Raw genomic sequence first — 9662 nt, forward strand, 5'->3', positions numbered from 1 at the left:
TGGCAAAACACACGCTGGAAGCTGTGAGGGTCAGTCTCCAGCGCTTGGTCAAAACAATTCCTGTCCGTTCACAGACTAAGATGCAAACCTCTGGGCGTGTGACCTCAGGCCTATCAGAATTTGATCCCAACCTTTTGATTTCATGCTCATTTTGAGGCCCTTTTTCTGCATGGCTCAGCAGCAAGCAGATATTGAGTATAAGATGTTGAAAATCCATAAGGAAGCAGACTAGGCGTGTCCATTGTAAGTGAAGCAATCCCCATGGAGGATTATTTATTTCTAACTCATCAATGTCAATTTGCCCTTACACACCTCAGGTGCACCTTGGACTCAAGGTGAGGCAAGCCACTGTGTCTCCTTTTTCCCTCGAGTGAGGGTTTCCCTTAACTAGCTGAGATTGACCACTTTTTCTTTTTTCTTTCTTTTTTCTTCTTTTGAGATGGGGGTTTCACAATGTAGCCCTGGCTGACCTGGAATTTGAATTGTAGATGGGACTTGATCCAAATTCGATCCTCCTGCCTCTACCTCACTAGTGTTGGAATTAAACACACTCACCTATGCTTGAAGCAAAACCAGAGATTTTTAACAAAAGTCCTATCTACGATAGGCCAAAGAGATAAAATATGGCTGGAGGAGGAGAAGAAAATGCTTAAAGTATGGAAGCAAGGGAGATGATGATGATGCGTGAAAACTCGAGCTTTCCCTTCTTGTCAGTTCTTTAAATTGGATGAGAAAAATGTGCTAGAATGCACAGGGCAGGTTGATCTCAATGAGGAAGGTCTGCCGTGGCAAGAACCCATCAAGCCTGTCGCTCTGTCCCCCACCAGGCCAGCCCGCGGTCGCCCCGCACAGGCTCCTGGCTAACTCCCCTCCCGCAGTCTAGGCCGACCTCGCCTCCAGCCGCTCCAGGGGCCGTTCTCCGTCGCAGTCGCAGTTCCCGCCTCGCCGCAGGGCCGCCCGCTGTGCCGACGGAGGAGGGGCGTCTGTCGCGCTGGTTCCAGCCTTTTCTGGCGCCGAATTCCGGGACCCACCCCCCCTCCCCCCGCGCCAGTTGCCAGGGAGCGGTTGCCATAGAGCTGAGCAGTTGTCCGCGTGCGCAGGCGGAAGTCCCGGATTGAGGCGCCGCCATTTTTCCTGCTCGGACGCGGAGCGAGAAGCTGAGAGAGTCGGAGACGCTATCCGCTTCCATCCGTCGCGCAGACCCTGCCGGAGCCGCTGCCGCAATGGATGATCGGGAGGATCTGGTGTACCAGGCGAAGCTGGCAGAGCAGGCCGAGCGATACGACGGTGAGTCGGGGGGGTGTCGGGGGGCTGGAAGTCTCGGACCCTCCGCCGCCGCCCACAGAGGCCGGGAACCGGAGACAAAATGGCGGAGCCGTCTCGGAGCCGGGCTTGGGACCTGGGTCGGGAAGCAGGCCGTGGCCTGCGGGCTCCCGGCGCGGTGGGAGTCCCCGGGCCTAGGGATTTGACCCCTCCGGTGTCCTTAGCTTACAGGCGCTCGCCCGCCAGCAGGCCGGGGCGGAGGGTGGAGGAGTTGGTTGTAAAATGGCGGCTGGAGGGGGAGGGCGAGTCCCCGGGCGGGGGAGGGGGAGGAGATGGCGGGTGCCGGCTCCCGGCGTGCGATCCCCACGGGAGCCCTCGGGAACCCCGGCGGGGTGTGGAGGAGGACACTTGGGTGGGGCGATGTGAGGAACGGTACCGGTCGCTCGGGAGAGGGCGGCATCGAGGAGCTGTAGCGCTAGGCGCCTTTCGGGGAAATATGGCGGGTGGGGGCGGTGGCTTTTCCCCTGAGGCCCAGTGTGGGGCGGCGGCCGTGGAGCCTCACAAAGGAGAAGCCTCTGGAACGGACGGCTTCTCGGGGCTGGCGGTGGAGAGGAGTCTTCTGGTGAGGGTGGAGTGTTTGGAAATCACTGCAGAGCCTCCTTGGGTGGAGGCGAGCTGAGATGCTGCGATTGGATTTCTTCCCTCAGGCCGACACACCTTGGAGTTGAGGGTTTGGGGGGCTTTTTAGCCTCGCCTTCTTCCGGGGAGGTGCAGAACCTCACTCCTGCCCCGTTTGTTCTTACCCAGGATATCCTAAAGTTCCTGCGGGTTTTTTGTCCCCCCCCCCCTTCTGTCCCCATCCTAAATAGGCACGGAGTTCTGATGGCTAGAATACAGGAGACCAGGCTTGTCAGGATTCCTTAGTACGAATTTCCCTTTGCAGGGTCAGTGCCTCAGTTTACCCGTTTGTAAAATTGACGACTGTACTATTCACACTCGTCATTATGAAGTATGGAAAGACCTGCTGAGAAATAGTTAATTCAAATAATGTTTAGTAGCACTTTGGGTTGACAACCCAAGTTCGGGTGGAATGCATGCTCTTGCTTGGCTTGGGGAGCTTTACCTATTTTGAGCACTCAGTTGAGGCTTGAGTTTGAATTAGGAATGTAGAAGATTGTAGTTTTTCTGTTTTATGATTTCATTGTTACATGATTGGGGCTCAAACCCAGGATTGCATGCAGGCAAGACAAGTGCTCAAATACTGTGCTACACCACAACTCTGTTTTATTCATTTTAAGTGAATGGTTTTATTTTTTATTTTTATTTATATATATGTATATACACACACATTTCAATAGTTACTCTTTGTTAATTTGACACACACCCCCACCTCCAGGTGATGGAGCCTAGACCCTAGTACGTGCTAGATTCTCAACTTAGCTGCATCCGTAGCTCCTGCTAATTGCAGTCTAGTTTTTTTTTTTTGAGAATTTCATTGACATATCTGTTTGTGAAGTGTAACTAGATATTTGAGTTAGGCAATAGGCCATTAAACTAGTATTTGAAAATGAAAAGTCACACACATGGTTCCTGTGATTTAATTAATTGCAGGTGTAGCTCTGGCTGTTCTGAAACACTATGTAGACCATACTGGTCCTGAACTCAGAGATCCATCTGTCTCTGCCTCCCTGTGTGCTGAGATTAAAGGCATGAATACTAAGGCAGGCTAGGTCCTGTGAGTTCAATGTTTTGGGAGTGGTAGGGTCCAATGAGATAAGATTGGAATTAAGTGTTCTTAATGTTTTTTCCATGTTAGTTAAAACATTTGCTTTTCAAATGTTAGGTCAGACCCTTTTCCTTGAATGGCAGTTTCTCCTGTGGAAGCTTTTGAACCAGTCCTTAGTCTTTGCCAAAGTCATAGTCCCAGCATTTGGAAAGTAGAACAGCAGGCCTCAAAACCTCCAATTTAGGAAAGACTGAACTACATTTTGTCTTGCAGATTTCAGTTTGTAGTGAGTTGGGCTCCTTTTGGGAGCTGGAGGAGATGGGATGGGGAAATAGGAGTGCAGCTCCCGGAGAGCTTGTCTGTCCCTGGAGAGTCAGCTGTACTGGAGGTTTCCCCTCTTGATCCCAGAAGAGGTCCCCCCCTTAATCTGTCCTTGGGAGAAAGCATGAAATTAATTTGAGGACTGGTGACTTAGGCTTTATGTAAATATAACCCTCCCTCCACCCAAAAATGAGGTATGAGGGGAAGCTTTCTGATTTGTTTCTAAACGTCGTTTTAAAAAGGGATTTGCAAGTATGATTGTAGCTTCCAAATAAATGACAATTTTAAAATCATACTTGGGGTTTGAATGATGAGAATTTTTGAGCAAAGCTTGGCCTTGTTGGCTATTGAGTACAGTGTTCTAGAAAAGCCATGTGGTGACTGTACTTAATGAGGGAAGGAAACTGGAAGCACTCCTGTGATTTGGCCTAAGAAAGGAAATCAGTAGAAAGGGAGAGGAAGAAGGCAGTCACAGAAAGTGATCACGCTACTGACTGGTAATTTAGGTTTATTAGTGTAACAAAAATTGATTATAGTCACTGATTATACTAGTAACCACTTAGTAAATAAAATGCCAAGGATAGTGAAAGAATGCATTGCAACCCTGAGTTTTAGATACTATGTAAATGTTGGCTTTTAATTGCCTGCTTCCTGCTGCTGTCATAGGTTTCTCTTGTATTTTGCATGCTGGGTAGAACCTAGTGCCTGAATTATCTTACTTTCCCCATAGGTAATAGAAAACAATTTATATAGATTATTTAATGGTCTTAGAAAAGGAGGTGAGAAGCCGTTTTAAAGAACAGTTTTAGGACAGTTTAAAGAACTGTTTAGGAGTTTATATAGGAAAATTTAAAGCTTGAGGCTAGGACTGTTCATTTTAATTGTCAGTATTCCCCCTCTCTCTCTCCTGCTCATTCATTCATTCATTCATTCATTCAGAGACAGGTTGTCTCTAAAGAGCCCCTGGCTCAACCAGAATTCACTGTAGACCAGCCTGGCCTCAAACTCAGAAACCCTCCTTCTGCCTCATGAGTGCTGGGGAGTGCGGCAATATGCCCAGTTTAGTTTGGTAATTCAACAAGTCAGTAGTCTTAAGAAATAGGTTTTTGTATATTTATAGCTATATTAATCAGGTTACCATAGTCAAATAAATTATAAGTTTTCATACATTTAAAACACATTAGTATAGAAAAGTTAAGGAAGTGGGGCATAGCTAGGAATTGAACTGAGGGCCTTGTGCATCCTAGGCAAGTGATCTACCATGGAACTAGATCCAGCTGTATTTTGAGACAAGGTCTCACTAATTTACCTAGGGTAGCCTTGAACTGGCCTTGAAATTACCACCCTCTAGTGACAGCCTCCCAAGCAGCTGAGTTTGGCCTGTTCAAAAAAGGAGGTTCCCCCCCATTTTCTGGGATCGGAGTGGTCAACATATGTAATATTTGACTCGTGTGGTGTTTCTGCTTTTGTCTTTCCTAAACTTCATCCTGCTCGGATTAGTTCAGTGGGGTCTAGAATGGTGGCACACTACCTTTTTTTTTTTTTTTTAAGATTTATTTATTTATTATATGTAAGTACACTGTAGCTGTCTTCAGACATTCCAAAAGAGAGAGTCAGATCTCGTTACGGATGGTTGTAAGCCACCATGTGGGTGCTGGGATTTGAACTCCAGACCTTCAGAAGAGCAGTCAGGTGCTCTTAACCACTGAGCCATCTCACCAGCCCGGTGGCACACTACTTTAAACTACACTTAGAAGACAAGGCAAGAGGATCTCAAGTTCCAGGTTAGCCTGAGTTATGAAATCCTGTCTGAAAAAGACAAATTAGCCAGGTGGGATGACACATACCTTCAGTCTCTGCACTCAGGAAGCAGATACAGGCAAATGTCTGAGTTCTAGGCTAGAAAAGAAAAGAATTGGCTCTATGGGGTGTGGCGTGTTGTTGAGATCCCTTCTCCCCACCACTTGGGTTGTCACTCTGAATACTGAAATACCAGAAATTCGTCTGTTCTGAGTCATTGGCTTGAGAGCTGTTTTAAAACACCAAAAATCTCATTACTAAAACATACTGTACTAGTTAGGGAAGGACGGGGAACACATATTCACTCACTCACTCACTCACTCACTCACTCACTCATTCATTCACAGACAGGGTCTCTGAATATTGGCCTGGAACTCAGGAGGCCCTCTTTTTCTGTGCCTCCCAAGTGCTGGGATTAAATGTGCTCACAGTCACTTCTACCCCTGCCTTTGTTTGCAAGGGATGCTCTTTACAAGGTGGGTGGTGCATACTGTAATCCCAGTGCTCAAAAGGACAAGAATCTAGGATTTAAGGTTAACTGCATCTGTGTGTAGTGAATTTGAGGTTACATGACACTGTCCCAAAATAAAGGGATACTGTGCATTAGATTTTTGTACAGCATTGTTCTTTTGTGTTCCACAATTTGGGGATACTATGAGTAATCACTGTTACTTGAAGTGATTTTTACTACTGTGGATGTTCTCTAAGGATGCTCATTTTAAATTTCATTTGTATGATGTGTGTGTGTTTTTCTGTGTTTGTTGTTGTTTAAATTTTTATTTGACATGGTCTCACTATGTAGCTCTGACTGTCCTGGAACTCGGTCTGTAGACCAGGCTGGCCTTGAGCTCAGCTCACAGAGTTCCACCTGCCTCTATATCCTGAGTGCTGGAATCAAAAGGTGTGGGTCACTATGCCTGGCTGTGCATGTGTGTGTTGTGCGCTGTGGCACATGTGTGGAGGTCAAAGGACAACCGATGGAAAACTTTCCACCAAGTAGGTCCTGGAGAGTGAACTCCGGTGGTCATTTCTGACACAGGTGTCTGTCTTCACCTGAGCTCTCAGGTCCTCTTTTCACTTTCTTAAATTAAGAACTGCTTTTATTTTCTGTATGAGGGTTTTGCCTTCCAGTATGTCTTTGGACCACATGCATGAATGTCTGATGCCTGCAGAAGTCAGAAGAGGATGTTGGATCCCCTGGAACTGGACTTATAGGTAGTTGTGAGCCATGACCATGTGTGTGTGTGCTGGGAGTCAAACCTGGATCTTCTGCAAGAACAAATGCTCTTAATCACTGAGCCAACCTCTTCACCTTAGTAGAAGGGCACTAGGGCTCATGACTAATTCTGGTAGGAGTTTGAGGCAGGAGGATGTAAATTTTGCAATTAAACCAGTCTTTGCCTTAAAGTAGAAACAGGGCTTGAGTATGTTAACTAAGTGATGAGTGAGTGACTGTGTTCATTCACTGCCCGAGGAAGTAAAAGCATAATCAGTACAGGCTTACAGGCCTTTCATAACAATATTGACCAATAGAATGTCACCTCCCCTTAACACTTAGAAAAGTTATTTTGGGGTACATGATAGGGTGCTGGTACAGATCTATAGACCCAGCATTCAGTGTGTTCTCCTCAACCCTCACAAAAAACACATGTAGTTGACTAAGGAGGTATAGAGTATGTGTATAGCATGCTTGTTTCGTGTTTTTTTTGGGGGGGAGGGGTTCAAGACAGGTTTTCTCTGTGTAACCCTGGCTGTCCTGGAACTCACTTTGTAGACCAGGCTGGCCTTGAACTCAGAAATCCGCGGATTTAATCCCAGGCTTCTGAGTGCTGGGATTAAAGGTGTGCACCACCATGCCCAGCTCATCATTTAAAATCTTATAATATCAGTGTCTCTGGACTGTGGCGAATGTCACACATTAAAACAGTATTTCTAAAATACTCCCCCCCCCCCAATCCTTTCATTTATAGAAATGTCCTTAAATAACATGTGGAACATTTTTGGAGGGGCACTGGTGGGCATGTAATTAGTATTTCAGATAGCCCAGATAACTGTAAAGTAGAATCTATCAGTGGGTAGTGAATAGCAGCACCACAATGTGGCTAGTTTGCTACAGTTAAGTACTGTTATATCCAATTTGGTGGGTGGAGTTGCCCACATAACCTTTATAGACTGAGCTCATACTGTAACTAAACACTAAACAAGGCCCATTGGAACAGTTCCAGGGGCTTGTTTAAGCTCACTAAATAGAAGCAAGTTATGACAAAGGGGTCCTCAAAATTTATCATGAAATCCAGAAGTTGGCATGAACTTGCCATTTGATATTACCAGTTTTTGTGTGTGTGTGTTTTAAGTTTTGGAGATAGAACTCAAGTCCATACATTTGTACCTTAGGTACTTGATGAACTAAGTTGACTTCCCAGTCTGTTTTTATGTCTGGTGATGACAGGGGGTCTCTGTATCCTTGGCTGGCCTGCAACTTGCTTTGTGGTCCTGGGTGGCTTCAAACTTGAATTATTCTGTCACTTAGCCTCAAGCAGTGGAAAATGACACATATTCTACCATACCCAGCTAGTTTCTCTTTAAGACAGGGTCTTACTGTGTACCCCTGGCTGGCCTTCAGTTCACAGCTCCATCTGTCTCTGCTGTCATCTGCCACTATGCCTGGCCTAATTTTTATTTTGAGACATGGGTCTTGTTTCCATGCATATGCTACCATACCCAGGTTAGTTTCCTCACTTAAAGAAAATTTCCTAAGCTTTGTTCTCTCACCACAGATATTGTAGGTCTGTGTCCTGAGAACTTTGGCTTTCTTCAGATTTTGCATTTGGTAGAAAATAAGATCGACTAAAGGGTAATTGAAGCTCTGGAAGCTGTCTCACTCTTTAAGTGGGAATGGGAAAAGTCAGGGATATGGTAGCTGCTGATAATAGAGCTAGCTGGTATGCCTAGCTCTATTATGGTATTGGAGTCAAATATGCTGTTTTATTTTGTCTGCTTTGAGCTGGTTAGAGGTGGCAGCAGTACAAAGTTTAGAACTTTGCCCATAAACATTTGTCGACTTTCTTGTACTATGCTGTCAAAAATACCAGATTTTGGGCCTGGAGAGTTGGTTTAGCAGTTAAGAGCATTGGCTGCTCTTTTAGAAGACTTGGGTTCAATTCTCAGCAACGACATGGCAGCTCATATCTGTAACTCCAATTTCAAGGCTCTGACACCCTCACACACAGACATACGTGCAGGCAAAATACAAATGAACATGGATATAATTAAGTTAACAAACCATCAGATTTTATGTAGAAAACAGAATTACCATGATGTTTCTTATTTTTTTCCTCCTCTTCCACATCTTCCTCTCTTCCTCTGTGTTGAGGATTGAACCTTCACATATGCTAGACCTTCACATATGGCTACATACTCTGGCTCAGCCATTTAATCATCAACATATGTTTCCTGGTTTATGACCTTGAAATTTAACCTTTTTTTTTTTTTTTTTGGTTTTTTTCCAGACAGGGTATCTCTGTGTAGCCCTGGCTATCCTGGCACTCACTTTGTAGACCAGGCTGTCTCGAACTCAGAAATCTGCCTCCCTCTGCCTTCCAAGTGCTGGAGTTAAAGGCGTGCGCCACCACCGCCAGGGGAAATTTAACCTTTTAAAATTACATTAATTTTTGTGGAGATGGGCATATGTATCAGAGTGTAGTGGTCAGGTAACTTCTCTTTGTTCTCTTTTATCATGTTGTTTCTAGAGCTCATATCTTTTACCACAACCTTTTTTTTTTCCCCTGGAGCCCAGAATGACATTGAACTCAGATATCTTTCTCCTGATCACCACATCTGACTGGATTTACTTTTAGTATGTGTAGAGTCAGTCTGAAGCTGTGTGTGGTGGTGCAGTTTTTACAGCCTAACACCCAGGAGGCAGACACAGGCAGACTTTTGGGTTTAAGATCAGCTTGGTTTTCATAGTGAATTGGAGGACAGCCAGAATTACACAGAGAGACCTTGTCCCTAATTATTGACAGTGGTCTCTGCTCTGTGCAGGGTAATAGAATGGCAGGGTAGTGTGTTCCCTGTTGGTTCTCCTAGTTGGTAGTGACATAAGATGCCACTCTACTAACAAAACCTTGGTAGTGTTTGCCCAGCTGATGCCCTGCACCACATAAAATGGGCATGGTAGCACATACTTGTAATTCCAGCACTCAGGCAGGAGGATAATCACTACTACATAGTAAGTTAAAGGCAGGCCAGCCTGAGACTGACTGATTCAAAAACAAACAAACCCATCATCACCACCACCACAAGAATGAAACAAAACCAGAAAGAACCCCAAAACAAAAAGACAGTCATTTTCAGCCAGTTATGTTGCACTATACCTGTAATTCTAGCATTTGTGATGTTTAGGCAGGAGAATTCTGAATTGAAGGCCAGCCTGGGCTACATAGTCTGATCTTGTCACAAACTGTCTTAAAAGACAACTGTTAGCCGGGCGTGGTGGCACACACCTTTAACTCCAGCACTTGGGAGGCAGAGGCAGGCGGATTTCTGAGTT

The 9662-nt window shown here is 45.4% G+C and overlaps 1 protein-coding gene across 1 annotated transcript in view; it reads left to right on the plus strand.

The window, feature by feature from the left end:
* Positions 1 to 1087: 1087 nt before the first annotated feature.
* Positions 1088 to 9662, plus strand: part of Ywhae (tyrosine 3-monooxygenase/tryptophan 5-monooxygenase activation protein epsilon) — a 35273-nt gene continuing 26698 nt past the window's right edge. The window contains exon 1 of the mRNA XM_021176760.2: positions 1088 to 1287. Within this exon, the coding sequence (XP_021032419.1) occupies positions 1224 to 1287 (64 nt within the window). The 5' untranslated portion in view covers positions 1088 to 1223. The remainder of the gene's footprint in view (positions 1288 to 9662) is intronic.

Source organism: Mus caroli, chromosome 11 (assembly GCF_900094665.2).
Source record: "Mus caroli chromosome 11, CAROLI_EIJ_v1.1, whole genome shotgun sequence".
Lineage (NCBI taxonomy): Eukaryota > Metazoa > Chordata > Mammalia > Rodentia > Muridae > Mus > Mus caroli.